The following is a 19,218-nucleotide window of genomic DNA, read 5'->3' as shown; positions in this document are numbered from 1 at the left end:
GCAGTTCTATGCGATCACTAAACGGAATGGTTCGCATACTACGGTAGTAGTTTAACCAGGCCCGACATATGCAAGCTTGGGTTCGGTTTGCTAGGTGATGGGCTAGGTGATCGGTCAGCGCAAGGGGGATCATATGCCTTAAATTTTGCCGAGTACGGGCGTGGGCGGATTGGCTATCTTCAGCCGCTCTACCCAGGAAAGTCGCCCATGGGCTAGTCAGGTTGAGTCTATTTACACCACGCTCCACTAGGAACGTCTCCTGCCTTCCTGCCTGCCTTCCAGCAACCAAAGGGCAAGATAGAATGACGACAGATGGTGACCGATGCTTTGGAGCGCACATGCACCTCTTCTATCTATTGACTCGGGTTACGCACCGTCGGCTGTTACCGCCGTCTCGTGCCGCTTCACCGTGGCAAGGGCCGACGTAATCGGTGAGCGGAGGAGATAGGGCAACCAGACCAAATAAATCCGATAGTCTGTTTGCCTAACTTCCTGTTTGCATCAGCGACGCAGAATGTGACGATGGTGTGGGGGAAAAGAGCTAGCTCGCTACTCACCGGCTTTTCTGATGTTGTGACACCTAAGAGGGAACACATATAGCCGTCGCTGACCGGTGTGAATATTAGGAACTATAACATGTATATCACACGAAGAGACCAGGTTCCGGCTTTGCGATATATCACAAATTATCGTGAGCTAGTCCATGAAGCCTACCTGGGTAAGCTGATCTGCTCCGCAAAGTAATAGTGGTCTTGCCTTTTTTCTGGTACACCAAAATCAGTGCCGGACCTAGTCCCGCTTCATAAGCAATTGGACGGGTACATGTATATCTATCCAACCAAAGGAGTTTATACGATTTCTATAAGAATCTTAGCAATGCGTAATCCCAAAAATTATTGTCTCGAACCGTTTAAGTGTTCTCCTAAGACTTGATAGAGGTTTGTTGGCGTCAGAGTTGTGACCCCACTGGAGCTCATCCCGTGCGCCAACTTCGGCAGTAAAGCCTCACCATATGTCATATCGTAGATCTCTAAGACGCGTATCGACCACTAGGATGCTTAGATACCTTTCGGGGTAAGTCACCTATATGGTTGGAGGGGTGTTGTCATCGTCACAGTCGCTGTAGTGCCCATGTTGCAGTTCCACAACAAGGAGGTCAAGGAGATTGTCGTTGCAACATATCGCTAGAGACGCGATCCTCTGATAGCGTATGCAAGCCATCTTACCTCATCGATGATGACGGTATACTGACGGCGTGATAAAGTGGATACTAGAAAAAAACGCAGGTTAATATAAATGGCCTGGAGCTGCTACGACTTGAAGCAACCCCTGTTTGATGGTGATGCCCACCTCACACAGCAGTGAGCTAAAGAGATGGGAATTCTTACATTCCCATGATTACTGTTGATCCTATCCTGGTATCACGCCGTCACGATCCAATAGTTCGGCGTCTCAGGACGTTGTCATCTTCACCGTGTACCACTCAGCCTATCGAGAAGAGGTCTTAGATCGTCTTGCGGGTAAGTGGGCGTCGAATAAGGGCTTCATGTTTTCTTATCTTCCGAGCCGGTCAAGCTGTCGATGAGGGCCTTTTCTAGAGATGATGGCAACGGGCATATCGCTATTTCTGCATCGGGAGTTCTAGCGATGGGGAAACCCTTAGTTTAAGGGAGATGGGTCTAAAGAGTGTCACGCAAGCCGCTTTCCCTTGCGTGAGGGTGGGTTACGGCAACTGTCTCTCGCTAAGCACGATGAATCAACCGATGGTTGCAGCTGTTGCTCACCCGAAAATCTCGAGTCGTTATGCAGGAGGCATGCATGACGTTGATGACAGAGGATCCTACTCGGCAAACCATGGCACTCGAGACGAGGTTGGCCCGTAGCCATTTGGAGGCTTTGCTTTCAACGAATGAGCTCCTGAGCTTTTCCAAGTCCCGGGTCACTAACGCCTCGGGGCACTCTAGACTGAAGCGGGAGAGACCAGCTTCAGATCTAAAAAATCCTGTTTACGTACTTTGGTTTCACGGAGGACCCGGGGAGCATGAGGTGATCCATCTGATTTCTGATCAAACTTGCAGATCAATGTGATAGGGATCGAAGGAGACACAAGCCCAGCGTCCGGATGGGGAACAAAATGCGAACCCAAAGGTTCTAATGGCACTACCTAGTACACAAGTAAGTTCAGCCGACAGGTAAGAAGGTTTAGTGCGCGAACCAGATATCGATCGTGGACAGCCGTCTTAAGTCGGTTGGAATCGAGCTAGTCTGATAGGCCGATTTTTAGAAAACTAAATATCATAAATGCTAGGTATAATGCCCTCTCAGAAATTGAGTTCTCTGGACATTCTTGAGTAATCCTATCACCCATTTCCGATAGACCGTACTCGGCCGATTAAGAAATTATCTTAGAGACCTAAATTCAACGGTTACCAATGGCACACGGACCATATGAAAAGCCCATTCGGCCATCGACTAAACAGAATGTGGCCCGTCTATTGAAAACCGACGTTGCGAAGTTTGTAAGAAAGTTCGAGAAACTAGTGCGACGAGAACTATGGACCAAGGAGGACCCCGGCCGCCAGGTAGACTGGAATGATCCCCTAGTCTGGGAGAAGATCAATAACGAGGGGTTCTATCATCGGGCTGACGAGATGCTGGTCAGTTGTGGAACGGTGACAGTAGATCAGGCAGACTCGCCGCGCCCAAAGGTATTGGTAGTCTTCAACAAGAACATTGGCATATTCCAATTACCCAAGGGACGTAAGAACTTTGACGAGAGACACCTGGACACGGCTCTACGCGAGACCACGGAAGAGGCCGGAGTTGCCGTTCAACCCCTGAGGCTCAGATTCGGGTCCAGATCCACGCCACCGAAGCCGGTCCAGGCCCAGAATCAGGCCAGAGAAACCAGGTACGGCGTCGAGGACAAAGTCACAGGTATCACAGAGGGGTTTAGTAGCGAGAGTATCGGCGTTAGTGAATGGTAAGTTGTGTCGTCCTTCCACGTGTCTCCAATTTCATGTTTCTTGCGATATGCTATTTTGACTCAGCTGACCATGTCCCCTGACAGTACGTCCTAGAATTCACCTTTTCATTTTCTTTCAATCCCCATCATAGTCTAGGAGGATTGATTCTAATACTAAACCCGTCAGATCCGGACCCTGCTACTGGTGCCTGGAGGCACATCTACTGGTTTGCGGCCAAGCCTCTGGGAGATATCAAGCGCGACGAGGCTCGGATGACTGAGGAAGAGGACCGAAAGAAGTTTTCAACCTTCTGGTTCTCTGAAATGGAAGCTCTGTCTCGACTCAAGCTTGAAGACGAGAAGTTTAGTAAGTAATTTTTCACCTTATCACTACTTGTCTTGTAGAAACAACTGTTTCGCCTAGCTTTACAACGTGTGTAATCGTTGGTTAGTTTGAGGCAACGATTATTTGACTTACCAAGATCCAAATGGAAACCTAATTTCTTCCTTCCTAGTGGTCCGAATCGTGTTCGCGTACATCCGAAGCATGTCAGACAACGACTGGACGAACAGCCGAGAACATGAATGAGAAAACCACGAGGTAAAGGATACATGATTGATATCAAGTTAAGTCGTGACTATACACAAGGCTGGTAGGTGGCATTATAACGGTATATGGGGTCATGTTTAAGGTCGTTATGCGGTTCGTTTCTTGAAGGGTAGTGATTTTCATGAGGCCGGATTTTGGAATTGGTTGAACTATTGTACCCGGGTAATGTGAGGACTTGGGTACCACTTGTTGGCTCCCGAGCTTTATTTTATGATTCGGCATATGTCATGTTCTCGATCATGAGAGAATAATGGGATTGTTAGTTACGCGGTACACAGAGAATATTAAGCTGTTATAATAGTATTTAGGTAGCTTCCGAGTATAGGTCGGCGGTTTCCTAAAGAAAGGGGTCGTCAGCCCTATGAATTCAAACCTGTTTAAAAAGAAAAAGGCGCTAGTCTACTTCTAGTCTAGACTCTCGCTAGCCGACGGCCACTTCCGATTGACAATCATATATGATGACATCAGGGCATTATCATAAATCTCTACCCCACACCTTCCGCGCAGCTTCGTTTGAAGCTACCCCTCACGCCTGGCTGGCCTGGGTTCTTCTAGAAACTGCTCAGTCTAAGCAGTACAATTTCTGAATGCATTTGGCAATCGCTATGTAGACATAGAAACAAACTGTAAAATATTCGAGCATATCCGTTCTAATTCCGCGCACCTCATGCTTCATGTACCTAGATCCTGAGATACCTACAAGGGTATTCAAAGTTACAATATTCAATGTTTACCACATCCTACATCCCGCACCTATTAGCACAACATTTAAGTACATAGTAGCGTGATACATGCCTCTACCTAAGCACCTTCCCGGATCCCGAAGAGTTGCTGCCGTAACATCAGGCCTAGTAGCTCCACCTGAAGCTACTTCTCAAGTTCACCCACCATCATTTTCCTATTCCAAATCTAATTCCGACTTTAATTCCAATTCTAATCCCTCAATTGCTTCAAGTTCATATCCGTTCGTACACACTAGGAATATCACCTCTCTATCAATTGGAAATAAGGACCTTTTGAAGCGGATAGCTTCTGAACATATTTGCAAGATGTCGACCATGCCAGCTCAACACGGTCATTCTGAGGCCTGCTGTAACATTCCACCTGTAGTCGCGAAGGGATATAGCGCAAAAGGCAGCTATGAGGAACTCGGAGGCTTAAAATCATGTAAGTTATCTCCTCTCCTCAATTCCTCTATAATAGCTAAACATGCCGATCGTAGACGTAACCGGTCCGAAGGAGGCAACTAAGGGTATAATTACCATCTTCGATATCTTCGGATATTACCCGCAAACACTACAGGGCGCCGATATCCTCTCAACTTCAGATCACTCGCAGAAGTACAAGGTTTTCATTCCGGATTGGTTTAATGATGAGCCCGCCTCTCTCTCATGGTTCCCTCCCGATAACGAGGAGAAGCAAAACAGTCTTGGCGGTTTCTTCCAAAAGCACCCACCTCCAAGTGTGGCTGCGAAGGTTCCAGATTACGTCAGTGCCGTTTCGGCCAAGTACCCCGAAATTAAATCGTGGGCTATTCTCGGAGTAAGACATCAACAAATCCATAAAGTTTTCTTAATAATATAAGATAAAAGAACTCCACTGACAGCAACTAAAATAGTTCTGCTGGGGAGGAAAGGTCGTTTCCATCGTAACCTCGAAATCGGACACCGTCTTTAAAGCAGGTGTGGAAGCCCACCCGGCAATGGTGGACCCCGCCGATGCCGAGAATATCAAGGTTCCCCTAGCTTTGCTAGCTTCTAAGGATGAGGCACCTGAGGACGTTAAGAAATTCGAGGCGAACCTCACCGGTCCTAAGCACATAGAGACCTTCGGCGACCAGATCCACGGCTGGATGGCCGCGCGCTCCGACCTCGAAGACGAACACGTCAAGGCCGAGTACATCCGCGGCTACGAAACCGTGCTGAAGTTCTTGTCTCAACATGTCTAAAATATCTAAAGACTATTTCGCTTTGTTTATTGGCAGGGTGGTGTATGGGCGGATTTGTATCTAGGTGAGCTCAGATCTTAGGAGGCAAGCCTTTACATCAAAATAAGGCTCATATAGAACTTGGCTTCCTTAATTTACGATTATAGCACCCTCCGTTACCTTCGAGTAGGCGCGAATTAACGAAATTTTTATGTTACGTACGAATCCAATTAAGCCGCGAGGGAATGTAAGGAACATTCATATAGCGATAGCGAATCTTGGTATTGGTTCTCAGCATGTGCTCAGAGCTACCTGCAATGTCTGCCGTCATGTCATAGCTCAACCTTCCTCCCCCCTGCGATGCGCACCTGGCCTATTCTCGGTTTTTTTTTTTGGATTTGTATTTTTTCCGAGTTTTTTTTTAAAAAAAAATCTTTGTGTGTCGTGAGCCAATGTGCAAAGACTTCGTGGAAAATGGTCTTGCAATTGTTCAGTGTCGAACTCTAGCAATGACTTTTTCTGAAATGAAATCCTCGAAACCATACCATTCTATCTTCGTGCTGGCGGATAGCACTTGCTGCCGCCAGGCGAAGATATCAAGACCGCCTAGTGATCAGCGACACTTGTCGTGATGCACGGTGGAACCTCCAGTCCGAAAACCAAATTTCCCCGATGAGTAACCCTTATTCAGCCTCCATGACAGTCAGGTACTGTCACCTTTTGTCCTCCCTTCACTCATTCTCAGGTTCCTCGTAGTAATAAAGATCAGCTCCGTCCCAAGCGTCGCCAACAGCGGCGGGGTCCCACACCTGAGCCTGTTCGTTGTGGGAGGTCTGCTCATCCTGAGCTTGTGGCATGACTTGATTCTGGCCAGGGCCCCAGACATCTTGGGGGCTCACGTATTGTGGATAGCCCTGGGTTTGGTCCTGACCATAGCCGAGATTCTGATCTTGGCCATAGACAGGAATCTGGCCTTGGACGTAACCAAGATTCTGGTCCTCTCCATAGCCGACATTCAGATCCTGGGCGTAGCCGACGTTCTGATTGTTATCATAAACGACATTCTGGTCTTGGCCATCGGCGACGTTCTGATCCTGTCCATAGCCGAAATTATGGTCCTGTCCATAACCGAAATTCTGGTTCAGGGCATAGTCGAGAATCCGGTTCTGTGCCTGGGTGAGATTCTGCTCTTGTTGGCTTCCGATCCAGTCAGGGGCAATAAAGGACTGCCTTGCAGCTTGCGTGTAGTTGGGTTGGCGTTGGGGTGCATCGTAAGTGCGACTAGCGCCGCTACCCTGGGCTCGTGCTAGAGTCGGAGCCGGAACCGAATCCAGAACCGGGAAAATGGGTCGTCGCCAGTTGGGGTGTGGCATAGCAGAGGCATCGAGAGGAACACTGGAAGGTTCACTTGCTTGTTCTTCACCACGCGTAGGGCGATGGCCGTGGGTTCTAGGCTGTGTGCTAGAACCACCACCCTGGCGGCTGTTCTGATTCGAGTTCGCGTTAGCGCGAGGAGTACTGGGACCAGCATGATGACGGCTCGCATTTCCGCGAGGCCGACGGGGTCTGCGCACACGCGAATTGTCATCTACATCGCGATAGCGAGCCCCGCCTCTAATGGCGGGACCAATACGCGAAGGTCCTCGCTGCTTACTAAACTCAATCATTGCCCAGACTTTCTGTCTATCGCTCTGACTAGGTTCTGGTCGGACACCATCGGCGTTCGCATTGGCTTCGCTGTAAATGAGGACCAGGAGCTCCTCTAGTAGAGGTGATGCAGGTGAGAAAACGCCAACCCACTTGATCTTGAACCAGCCCACGAACTCAAAGCAAGCAGCCGAATCGACGTTGCGTTGCTGGAACGCGGCGATGTGCCCATGAGCATCTGGCTCGTATCGAAACTCGGATACACGCGGGATACCAGGATGAGTGTTGTGGTACTCGTAATCTGGCAAGGTCACCAAGTTGTCGGTCGTGAATATAGCGCGATTGCCCACAAAGTGATTCTCGTCGTCAATCTTTAGAAGGAGGTAGACAACCTCAGGTTGAGGCTGTGCAGCGTTTAAAACATACTGCGGTCGGTCCCTGACTGTGGCATAAAGCTCTCCGTTGTAATAAGACTCGATCTCATTACGGGTATAAAGTACGGGGGGCTCGGGTGGGGTGGGGTCGATTGCGGTTGCGGATGACTGTCCCTAGCCAGTCTGTTCACTTCCACTTCGATCTCCTCCGGTAGCATCATCATCAGCACCAATTGTGGCATTGTTACTGCTGCTTTCTGAGGCCGCAGCATCACTCTCTGTAGCGCGGTCGCGCTCGGGCATGTCGTCGGCAGGCATGACTAGGTCTTCTTCCGGGTCGCTCTGTTCGCCGCAGGTGAACGGGAGGGTATAAGGGTTGTATCTGTGACCAGATATAGTGGGTGATAGATGCTAACTTGTGTCCCTCGTACGAGGTAGCTTGTTCCGAAGAATGATGGGCGTTGGGGACGGCGAAGAAAAGGAGGGGAGTAGAAGAGTGGCTATTATTTGGGTAAGTCGACGATGAAATTTGGCAGTCAGTGACGACCTAAAGGCACGAGATAATGAGGGAATAATCAATTATGCCTATGGTCAGTATGGGATTACAGTCGAGGTTACCGAAATTTGGGTTGCTTGTGGGTTGTAGGAGTACTGAGGAGTTTGGTGTGGGATGTGGGAAATGAATGTGTCCAGGGAAGAAAAAAAGAAATCCTGGAGGCATAGGGAAAGATGGCTATTTATGCTCTTTCAGAATCTCTCAGTCCCCGAAGTCGACTCAAGGATCCCCGAGGACGTTTATCAGGTGGCCTATGACTTCGAAATCGGTATGAGACGCCCCCCCGGGTTCCTTCCTATACGAAAGACTTATAACTCAATTCCTACTCATACTGTTATATACGACTAAACAAGAAGATCAAAGAATGGTCCGGAAGAGCCCCAGCTTCGTTCATTAATATGTCGACATCGTTTCTGATCACAGCAACTAGGAATTCTGCAAGTCTAAGACAGGATCAGGGCGTCAAGTTGCCCTTGCCAATGAACCGGCTCACCGAGCAATATCAGCCAGTGAATTTTGAATTTTTAAGAGACCAATACAAGCCAAGTCATCTTCCAACGCCCATAAAGCGACAAAAGACTCATGTTCCCAATGCTTACACAGTTAACATATAAAAGACACATCATGCTACAGACCGATCAAAGCACAGCAGGTACCAAGAATCTATACGATTTAGTTAAGGGCTTAGATGAGAACTGATCCCTCTACGACATGGACGTTCTTCGTCCAACTTTGACAGGGTGCTGTATAGGTAAGTAACTACCTACCACAAGTAGCATTAGTTACAGATAATTATTACAGCTGCCTAATCTTCGCTTGTCCGATTTATACATTGAATTAAGATTGAAGGAAATTATGATTGACTTTGTCCGGTATGTTTATCTTAACCAGTGGATTGTTAATTAATCAGTTCAATGGAATTTATGGATAGGGGTAAACGTATCCAAACCCCCTTTTACGACAATCCACTGTCTTTTCTGTTTTTTTTTTTTAAAAAAAAAACTATAAGCTTATTAACCTGCCTGTTTCTGGGCTTATCGAATGAATTGATAAATCTCATGAAGTTTCTGTTTATTCTGGTTTTATGTAGCTAATGCGTGTAGGTCCCCTATTATATTCCTGGCTCTGTAATCATGTAAGTTACCAAATTCGAGACTTGGTATCGGTCGGCCGACGTTGTAACTTAAGCTTATTAGGTAAGAATTATTAAAGAGTTATACCATTGAGACTTTTGACCCCCCCTTAACCTATTCTAAAATGATATGGCAGTTCATGAAGTGTTGATCATGACCCCCTCAGGCATATGAATGATTATGTAATCACATTACTAATCATGATAGTGGAAGTATGCATTCATATTACTCCACAGACATGTTCGCCCTGGGGCTTCTATAATACTAACATGATGGCAAATTAACTATAGGCCATAGGAACTTCTTCATTTGTGGTCTCCAGTGGCTTCATCCTTATTGGATAAGGATTTTATCATAGAGCTATGTGTTGGTGAGACTCGTTGACCTTGTTAATACCTAATCAATATCACGTCTTTAATAGGTACCTACGCACCTGGCCATATAAGCGCCATTGTCAGTTTATCATTTTACCATACATCTTCTCACACTTCTTCTGACCGTGCTGCTTCTCAAACTAGCTCATCAGCAAAGCGTAGAACTGCTTATCTAATCTACAGCTCAGGCCGATATATAGGTTTAACGCATATACATACCGCTTAACTTGAATATATGTGTATCTACGCCATATACCCACATAACAGTCCGCGATTTAGGTAATCGAAGTCTACCTAATGATCAAGACAGGGTTAAATACTACGATTTATTAGGGATCCGTATTAATGGACATAAATGTAGATATGACAATTTCGCAAAGAATTGGTAGGAAATTTCACGTCTGTTATATATCAAAGGTAACAATTCCCACTAGTATTTTACCCCGTTTTACCCCTAAACTGCTTCCTGATCTGACAGCCTATCGTGAAATTACTTGCGATGCAGACAAACCAGGGGAATAACGGATAGGATTGGTAATATACACTCTAGTTTACGTATATCCTTTAACCCGTATTTTCTTATATATACATACATAGGTAGACAATACCTTCAGACGGACTACTTTGCCCCAGTTCCACTAACCAGCAAGACCACGCTGCCCAGCTGCCGTCTCAAATCCTCTTTCTCCACATCGTGTGTATCCTCAACTTCTCCCCAATTCCCCGTCTGCCAATCGACCTCAATGCTCGCCAACCTCGCCGCCTCCTCAACTCCAAACTTCTTCCCCTCCCCAGGCGCCGCACCATTCGCCCCATCCCCAATCCCCGCGCCTACGAATCCCTCGCTCCACTCAACCAACAACCTCGTCGCGCCTAGCACCCCCTTCCCCGCAAGCACGGCCCTCTCCATACCCGCCAGCTCCCAATGACTCAACCCCATAATCCACCCCTGAACAATCTGCCTCGTGATCTCAGGATGGCTCTTAGGCATAATCGTATCGCCATCAAGCACCGGCTCAATGCTCACTCCCGGCCAAACCCGACTCGTCAAGAACCCCACAACCTCATCCGTCGCCTTCTTCTGGCGATCCCTCAAACTCTCCCCAGGCCCATCATCATATCTCGGCGGCGGCGCCCAGCAGAGCAAAGAATCCGTATCAAGGTACCTCAGCAACATATTCGCAATCCCCTCCCTCAACGCCCCACCACTCCCCGCATCATCGTCCCCGATATCAAGAGCCCTGCAAACCAAGCTCGTCAGCGGAATAAGATGAGCCCGCGTAGCCTGCTGCGGCGAAAGCAGCATATCCCACTCCACGGCCAGCGCAGTCGCCAGCAACGGCTTGCTAAGTGGCACACGCACGATCTCCTTCGTATTCGGGCGTCGCAGCGGTCGTTTATCCAGATGCACCTCCCACGCCCCATCGACCTCGTGCACGTGCACGTCTTTCCAGAACCGTCTTCTCAGCGCATTATCTCTGAATTCTTTCTTCGAGTCTGTGGGCTTGGACGAGGATTTACGGATCTCTTGCGCTTTTTCGAGAAGCTCGGCTTGCTTTTTGCGACGCTCGAGACGCGCCGTTGAGCTGTCTGCGGAGGGGACGGGCGGCTCGGGGGGTGGACCGGTGCCGTGGATTGGGGAGACGGTGGCGGGTGTGGGGGGTGTGGTGTGGATGTTGCGGTGGTGCTGTGTTCGTCGGGTTATTAAAGGGAGAGTCGCTGCGTTGGGGTGTGTGCATTGGAGCTGCTGGCGGATCGTCGAGCGCAGTGCTATTCGAGCTGTCGGCTTCATTGCGAATATGACTGTGGGAAGAAGATCGTCTTCAAGTGAAAGTTCGATGGGGATTGGCACTTGTATAAATTTACGCATGTTTCTGTTATCGATTATGCGATAGCTTCGACATCCTTGATCGTCGATCAGCCAATCATAACTCGACAACATCATTACCTAATATTCCGATTACATAAATTTCAATTACATAAATGCTGACTACGCTCAAACCTGATTATGTAATTACTGACTATGCAAAAATTGATTATGTAAACATGGCTAGTTTAGCTGACATAAGCTTGATCTAGATACTAAAAAACCATAACACCGTAATCCTTCACAAGAACAAGATTCTATGCTTAGTTTTTCGTTTTTTATTGATATGCACTTCTCTATGGTTAGTTAAACAGCCAGCCTAAAAACCTAGCCGGCAAATTCCGAAGCAAAACCACCAACCGCGCTGAAAGCAAAGAGGCTGACAAAAGGACAAGACGGACGTGTTAATATATACAATCGTATGTTAGATAGAGTTGCCCCAAGTAATAATCTTTTTAAGAAGCACCAAGTTCCATCCTTGTTTTACGCGGTTAGGCCTTCCTTATATACTCCCCTGGCGTTAATACTATATGCAACGCCTCACCCATGAGGCGAATACATCCATCCCCTTGAAGTTGCCATTAAGAATTTAACCTCAACCCCCTCATCCCCATAAACTTAATTTAAAATGTTCCAAGTACATATGAGCTTGTTATTGTGTAGACAGTTAATAAGGAGGTCTAGTAAGATTTCCGAGAGTGTTCTGCTTGGATTTGCTATCGATGCCCTTCAGCATCGCCTGAAGGTCCATGCTAGCGGCACCAGCATTGGCAAAGTTGCTCGAAAGGATGCTGTCTCCTCCTCGACTTTTGATATTCCGCTTGGGGCTTTTGAAAGCGTGGTCTTGGCTTGAAATCTTGGCAAGGGTAACCTCCGGGGGAGGCGACTTTCCTGCGAGAGATGGTGGTAGGGGAGGCACTGGTGGCACATGTTCTCCATTCTCGTCCTCACCTTCTGTAGGATTGGACGTTAGAGGACCTCCTAAGTCTCCAGACGCCTTGCGTTCTCTAGATTTTGATCGCGACCGTCCTAGGGCCACATCATGACCATCAGCCCCCTCGCCCTGAGGATTCCATGAAAGTTCCGATGGCGTAAAATCGTAACTTGCCATGCTCTCGCTGCTATCATCATCTTCCCGTAATGTCTGGAATGTACCCGGTCTCACGGCATCTCCGGTCAGCACAGATTTGAGCTGGTCGACAGAAGCGACAAAGCCTCTGCTAGAGGCACTCCTTCCTGAGCCGTGGCTTTGTACGCTAGAGTTTCGTAGAGCAGCAGCATGGCTAGCATGCGAAGCAGGTCGCAGGTTGGTTTGTCGAGCATAGGCCGACTCCGGTCTAGTCGAAGGGAAGCCATTAGCTGTAGGTCCGTTGACGGTAAGATGATTCCCCTTAGTAGTAGTCGTTCCAGCTTTAGACCCGTTGAGCGAAGCAGACTTGCTCTCTGCTTGGAGGGCAATGATGGCGGCTTCTCGGTTCCATTCTGCTAACATTTCCTCTCTGAATTTTTCAGGCAGGTCATGTTCGTCATGAGCCGGGGGAATAGGAGCTAGGGTTGAACCCAGGGCTGGATGCGCGAATACACGACCAGGAGATGTGGAAGGGCTTGTAGGAGGGGAAATCGCTCTGTCCTTATAGTTGGTGCAGATGCAATTTACCATCGAGAGACGGTCGTCAAAGGGCAGAAGTGCTTCTGATTCCACCTCGTGCGTGGGCATCCTTGATTCAGGTCTAGCCATACCCGGAGTTCCCAGAATATCCAATGGTGGTGTTGGGATATGTACGCCTTCAACCCAGAAATTCTTGCTTCTTCTACGGACCACTTCATTATTAATTGTTCGCCCAACAGGGGTTCCTTCGAAATCAAAATGCTCGCTTAAGGCCCAGAAATAGCCATGACAAAGACATCCGAGGAAGACTTTCGATGTGGGTGTCTCAGCTTCCAATATATCCTCCTGCAGCCGGAATATTACCGGAATACCATACCTTGCCGCATTAACGCCAAGTTTGTTGACCAATTTTGTCAACAGTACATGGAGAAGAGCTATATCTGCTTCGAACTCCATGAATTGAAGGGCATTATCGTAGATGGCAAGATGGAGTAGTTTGAGAAAGCGAGAACGGGGAACCTTGACAGGTTTCTCCCGTGTCGAAGCATTCGAAACAGCTCTGCGAGCAGCATTTGCGGATTGTATTTCCTTATTGTTCGCACGCGGTTTCTGACTCATGTCGTCTCGCGCTTCTAAATCGGACCTGGTGGTTTCTCTCTCGAGCCAAGTAGTAAGAGCATCGACATACGCTTTTCGAACTTGTCCATCCGGATCACGCAAGAGCCAGTGCGTGCCCTCCCACGCCTGTATTGAAACCTTGTTTCTAGTCAAACTGACATTTCCACTAATCTTGGTCTTTGGGTTAGCAACAAGGAGAATGGACTTGATAGCTTGAAGGGCGATAGTCTTAGCCAAGTCTAACGCAAAGAAGCTATCAAGATGAGATTGATCATCCGAAATATTTGCTGCTGAAGCTCCGGGCGGAGAAGAATCGACCTTTTGGGTCGGTGATGCATTTATCGTGCTCGGATGAGGTTTGAGTCTCAGGAGAATGCCGGAAACCATGTCGGAAATTTGATCCGCATAGTAGACGTGAGTGGCAAGATGACCGATACACTTCTGAATTCGAGCCAAGAGATCTCTATACGGAGCTGCGACGTGTTGCGAAAGGTCAGGAACCGCAGAGCCTTTTTCGTCCCCTGACCCTGCACCAGAGCCGGCGCTTCCTCTTGAGCTTCCCGAATGCTTCAAAACTCGCTTCATATGTTGTAGTAACCCTAGGAGAACATCCATAACACTTAAGCCGATCAGGTTAATATCGGAGCTTAGTAAAGATCCGATGATAGCGGTAAAGACGATTTGATCGGCCACGTTCTCGTCAATTGGGGGGGTTCGTAGGAGCGCATCTGTGGTGGTGATCATCATGACATAACGATCTTGAACTGGAGCCCATCTCGTGACAAATTCGAAGATTTTGACCGCCCAGCCATGGTCACGCCCAGTATCTCCCTTGGCTTCAACTACCACCGTCTCTTTCTGCTGAACCCGTTCCTGAATAAATTTCAACAAGGCCGTTGTCGCCCCGCTAATTTGTGCCCTGTTGGGTATGACAAATATTTGCTTCAAACATTGCATAGCCATAACACCGATATCTTCTTCGGCCAACTTGTCGATATCAACGGATGTGCCGGAGATAGCTATCGGGTTCGCGTCTCCTTCGGCATCGGTGGTTTTAACGGTTGAAACACTCGTCCTACGTCGTAGCAATGCGTTAGAGTCAACCTTTTCTTCCAGCTCTACCCGCTGTAGCAAGATGCTCAGGAATTCTTCGTTGTCGGTCCATAGGTTTTCCAGGATCATAGGCACTATGACATCAAGCTGACGCCCGGCAACAGAGGAAAGCGCGTCGGATTCGGCAACGCTCTTGATTGCCTCCAAGCCTGCATTTCTCCACCTCATGGCGACAGGTTTGCTGGGGGGGCTTTTGCCAGGAATTTTTCGGGTTGACGCGAAGGTGGCGTAAGCGCGTACGACTTGTTCATATTGACGGAGGTAAGCTTGATCGGCAAAAAGCGAGGAGACATCGTGGTGTTCGCAGAATATTCGAAAGGTGGGCAGCGATGCCTCGACCATGGTGATGTCGTTGGACCGGAGGACGAGGTCCAGGATTTTGAGGACATTTTGGGCGAATAGGGGGAGGTCTTTCGGGGCTTTTTCGATTATGGCAGCTAGTATTTGTAAGGTAACTTGGACATTTCTATATGTTTTGATTTAGTTAGTGCTTATTGAATCTCTTCAAATCAAACGTCTGAGTTGTGTTTCTAAGTTAAAGGGACTTGACAACAGTTCGCGTGGTCTCGTAGCGGGAGTGGCTGACATACCCAATGCGCACCCTCCAAACATCGCTAGCCGTCTTCTTCTCAAGGAATTGGCCAACTTTTTGGATCTTAGACCGTCGGGAGGTAGCATAGAATAGAAGGTAACTTAATTCGCTCGAGTTTGGCTTGACATCAACGGCTCCCTTGGTGGTGTGAGGATAGCACTTGAGGACGAGGACTTGGTGTTTCGGGCGACATTTTTGCTGTATGGCGTTCATTGCGCCAAGCAGTGCGCAAGAAGCCTAACTAGCTAGAGGAAAAGGGGGTAGACGTCAGACGTCGATTGTGAAGAAAAGAGCAGATTAATGAACCTGTCATAGAAAAATGGATCGTGATATCTGCAAGTGAAATTGTAAATTAGGTTGGTATTCTCGTCAAGTTGAGTTGAGTTGATTTGATTTGAGTGGTGCGAGTGTACTGTAGTGTTGTGTAGTGTTGTAGTGTTGCGTCGTGTCGTTCTCGGCCAGCGAAAAAAAGAAAATTACCGTAATAATTTAGACCCCGGCAACTGGACTAAAACTTACTTTGGGTACTTTGGGTACTTTGGCATACACGTACCAGCCAGGCGGATCTCTGGTACCAGGAACTTTATCCCTGAACGGTCGCACTGGCATTTATTAAATCCACCCCTAGCTCAAATTAAAACGTTCGCATCAAGAAAAGGGCCAGTTAATAGAATAATAATAAGAAGATATGTGAGGACATTGAGATGCATGCATGTATACTGATTTTCTCGAATATGTGTTCAAGATGATAATAGGAATAGTTACCCACCTGTGAGGTGTCCGTCTTCAAGGGATGAAATCGATTGTTTCGTCATCCAAGGCACCAAGTACACCAATGGTAAACGCCTAACAATGTAGGCTGCGTCATAAGGCGCGAACGTATCCAGTCTTCATGTTACCTGTCCTGCCTGTCCTAACTAAAATCGTGTTAGTAAGTATAGGACTCAGGAACTATTTCCTTGATCGTCATACAGAAGGTGTTACCAATTACTTTCGAATATCGAAGCTGCAAAGAAAGAACATTTGAACGCAGAAGGTTTAGGATCGATTATATTCCAGCTAAAATTTAAAAAAAAAAAAAAATCAGAAAGTTAACGATATTATTAATACTTTTAACCGTTAGAGTTCCAAATTCTCAACCGTCACGAGTTTAAATCGCTAGTCACCAGAGCTAGTAACGCGAAAGACAAATTAATATATCCCGTTAATAAACCCCTTCAGCCGATCAGTTATTAAGTAGCCGTGCAGCCCTATGGTGCATGGAATATGCTGTTTACTTACTGGCCAGCTGCTAGGAGGTAGGTATCACACAGCACACACTGCCACCTGACACGACAGCACTGGACAGTCGGCCACGGTTTCCTCTCAACAAAGATGCGATAATTGTTGAACTCGGAGGAACTGAAGATTCCACCTCGGATCTCCGAGTTTATCGACAGCGAGCGTCCTTGCAACATCGAATCGTGTCGCATTCCATTCCTGCCAAACCCTCTCGCAGTATACGGCGTTTGTATTTATTGGACAATAAGAAAAGAACTATTTTCGGGTTTAAGATAATATCTGGGTATCTATTTCTACATTATGCAGTGATCATCCCCATTCAATTGAGCAGAGGAACGAATAACCACATCTACGATCTCCCCCTGACAGCCAATAGCCAATCAAACATATGCTGTCATGCCTTACTAGGTAGCTTTAGCTCTCTATTCGGATCTATCCACGAATGCCAAGATGGAAGGACATATGATACTTACCTAGTATCATGGCAGGGTTACATGCAGGTTACAGCAGAGTTGAAACATCGAACTTGTGACGAACCTGTGAGCATCTTCCCAATAAATGGATTTTGAAATAGCTTCGAATATTTGAGTAAAAAGGTACCTAGTAATACGTACTGGGAAGTAACGGTTGACTTGTGCCTTACAAGCAAGCAACATCGCATACATACTTAGGTAGGTATGTATTATCTTTTAACTAAAATATACACATGTACTTATTCTTTCCCAAGAAGAATGGATCGCTATTTCCTTGAAGACATGATACAGACAAGTATCAAGCAGGTCCAAGGCCAGGTAGTCCTACCCGATGTTTCAAAACCTTACACTGTTCATCTGGACTTACATCGCTAGGAATATATTGTCGATAACTAGGTAATATTGGAATCATAGAATAACCTTCGACGAGCGGACAGATACACTATTAAAATGAACCTGGGGAGATATCCGTTATTCTATCGCATGTCTGCGCAATTCACCTCGCCTCCATCTCTGGGTAATCAAACATACTGGACCGTCATTGCCATTAATACATGCTTGCGAGATTAGTTATCACCACCCGTTGAATATAGCGAAAGCGGAGAGACAGGAAAACGAACAGATATTGCAGACACCAATGTACACCTAAACTCGTTAGAGGTTAATCACGGCTTACCTCAAACCATCGGGACTCTCATGAATTCTATTGCCAACTCATGCGAGTCAAGCAGAGACTCTAACGAGAAAATAAGCAGTCATATCGCTGCGAAATATTACATGGACATGTTCTCGGCGGAACTCGGGGAGCCCATCCAAGAGGAAAATGATCCAACGAGCGCTCCGTCTTCATCTAACCACAGTCTATACATTGATACCCCAAATGAAGACAATAAGTCGACAGATATGGCTGACGGGGTGCTAGACCAAAACAAGAAAGGCAGCCAAACGAACCTGTCTTCGTTTAACGAAACGCGTTCTCGCCATTCCTCTTCGTCCGACTATGGATCTCTGTCTAGTATCAGAGAAACATCACACTCTAATATGATGTATCACGCCCTCACGCCCAATGATTACCGGACTCGAAAATTTCGCAAAATTCGGCAAACCTTGCCTCATTAATACTTAGGTACCAACACCCCGATCGTCCACTCCAATCGTCCAATACCAAAGCCAGACGTGGTATTCGGAGTGTCTTTGAGAAAATATAGCCTAGAAACATAAAGATGATTATCACGATCTACTAGATTTCGCCTTTCCTTGCCCCTATACGACCAACAAGTATCGTGGAGTCAGGCATGTAATTAGAAGGGTGACTGTGAAGCGGGGAAAGGTCAGACATTTTCTCTTAAACTCCGATCGAGGCCAAAAGAGTAGACTTTGGCTGGTGGTTCGAAAGTCTTTATGGAGTCAGGCTTGCAGCGGAAAAGGAGACCATGGCTTCTCTCTTATCACGGCCCAATTTGTAATATCGGACACTAGAATCAACATCTAACCTCGGTACTCAGTCTGGGACCAATCCGACTACCGATTCAGCTTCCATAGAGGTAGAATGATATCCATTCTTCGCCACAGAGTCCTGGGTCCACGGCGAGAATTAACCACCACAGGTACATATACGAACACCCACAAGAAAACAGTAAACTCAAGTATATCGGCGTAGATACTAGTTTATTTGGCTTATCGGTTTGCGACCCCAGCGTCTCCCCAAGTCAACAAAACCAAAAGCCTCTTGTTCCTTTGGTGCCTAGACTCAAGGTAATGATATGAGGAACGAATATATGAGCTAGCATTATCCTGACACGAGTGCCCTATCTCTCACACAGTTCTACATAGTACTTGCTTAAAGGAGGAATATACATAAGCACTTACAAACGAAGGCATCTGAATATATAAGTGTCGTTAGTGTTGCCCCTTAAATGAATTCGATATGTGCATGTTAAGCGTTAGCCTTAAATATACTGGATAAAGACATAGGTTTTATGAATTATGAACTTTGGTGATAATCACGAGATAAGGAGATGAATGAACACCTGCTGCCTCGAGCCAAGCTTTATTCAAGATCTGATCACCACTTGACCC

The 19,218-nt window shown here is 47.1% G+C and overlaps 6 protein-coding genes across 6 annotated transcripts; 2 read left to right on the top strand and 4 right to left on the bottom strand.

Annotated features, from left to right (window-relative positions):
• Positions 1–2,432: 2,432 nt before the first annotated feature.
• GGS22DRAFT_187414 (uncharacterized protein) lies at positions 2,433–3,554 on the top strand (the record flags this gene model as incomplete). Its single annotated transcript, XM_047964585.1, has 3 exons — positions 2,433–2,972; positions 3,071–3,332; positions 3,481–3,554. 3 exons carry the CDS (start codon positions 2,433–2,435, stop codon positions 3,552–3,554), a joined length of 876 nt encoding a protein of 291 aa, XP_047820013.1.
• Positions 3,555–4,111: 557 nt separating this feature from the next.
• GGS22DRAFT_160113 (uncharacterized protein) lies at positions 4,112–5,961 on the top strand. The gene is made up of 3 exons (XM_047960888.1): positions 4,112–4,742; positions 4,798–5,117; positions 5,194–5,961. The coding sequence occupies exons 1-3, from the start codon at positions 4,367–4,369 to the stop codon at positions 5,521–5,523; spliced, it is 1,026 nt and encodes a 341-aa protein (XP_047820012.1). The 5' UTR covers positions 4,112–4,366; the 3' UTR covers positions 5,524–5,961.
• A 17-nt stretch (positions 5,962–5,978) lies between these two features.
• GGS22DRAFT_160111 (uncharacterized protein) lies at positions 5,979–6,947 on the bottom strand. The gene has a single exon (XM_047960887.1). It carries the CDS (start codon positions 6,873–6,875, stop codon positions 6,234–6,236), a length of 642 nt encoding a protein of 213 aa, XP_047820011.1. The 5' UTR covers positions 6,876–6,947; the 3' UTR covers positions 5,979–6,233.
• Positions 6,948–10,097: 3,150 nt separating this feature from the next.
• On the bottom strand, positions 10,098–11,420 carry GGS22DRAFT_125239 (ATP12-domain-containing protein). The gene has a single exon (XM_047958323.1). It carries the CDS (start codon positions 11,376–11,378, stop codon positions 10,206–10,208), a length of 1,173 nt encoding a protein of 390 aa, XP_047820010.1. The 5' UTR covers positions 11,379–11,420; the 3' UTR covers positions 10,098–10,205.
• A 234-nt stretch (positions 11,421–11,654) lies between these two features.
• On the bottom strand, positions 11,655–15,824 carry GGS22DRAFT_160107 (uncharacterized protein). The gene has a single exon (XM_047960886.1). The coding sequence runs from the start codon at positions 15,133–15,135 to the stop codon at positions 12,121–12,123; it is 3,015 nt and encodes a 1,004-aa protein (XP_047820009.1). The 5' UTR covers positions 15,136–15,824; the 3' UTR covers positions 11,655–12,120.
• Positions 15,232–15,988, bottom strand: GGS22DRAFT_125234 (uncharacterized protein). The gene is made up of 2 exons (XM_047958322.1): positions 15,905–15,988; positions 15,232–15,630 (listed from the first exon to the last, which is right to left on the bottom strand). The coding sequence occupies exon 2, from the start codon at positions 15,596–15,598 to the stop codon at positions 15,329–15,331; it is 270 nt and encodes an 89-aa protein (XP_047820008.1). The 5' UTR covers positions 15,599–15,630; positions 15,905–15,988; the 3' UTR covers positions 15,232–15,328.
• Positions 15,989–19,218: the final 3,230 nt, after the last annotated feature.

This window comes from Annulohypoxylon maeteangense, assembly GCF_022496945.1.
Source record: "Annulohypoxylon maeteangense strain CBS 123835 unplaced genomic scaffold GGS22scaffold_6, whole genome shotgun sequence".
NCBI lineage: Eukaryota > Fungi > Ascomycota > Sordariomycetes > Xylariales > Hypoxylaceae > Annulohypoxylon > Annulohypoxylon maeteangense.
This window is presented reverse-complemented; position numbering and strand designations above follow the sequence as displayed.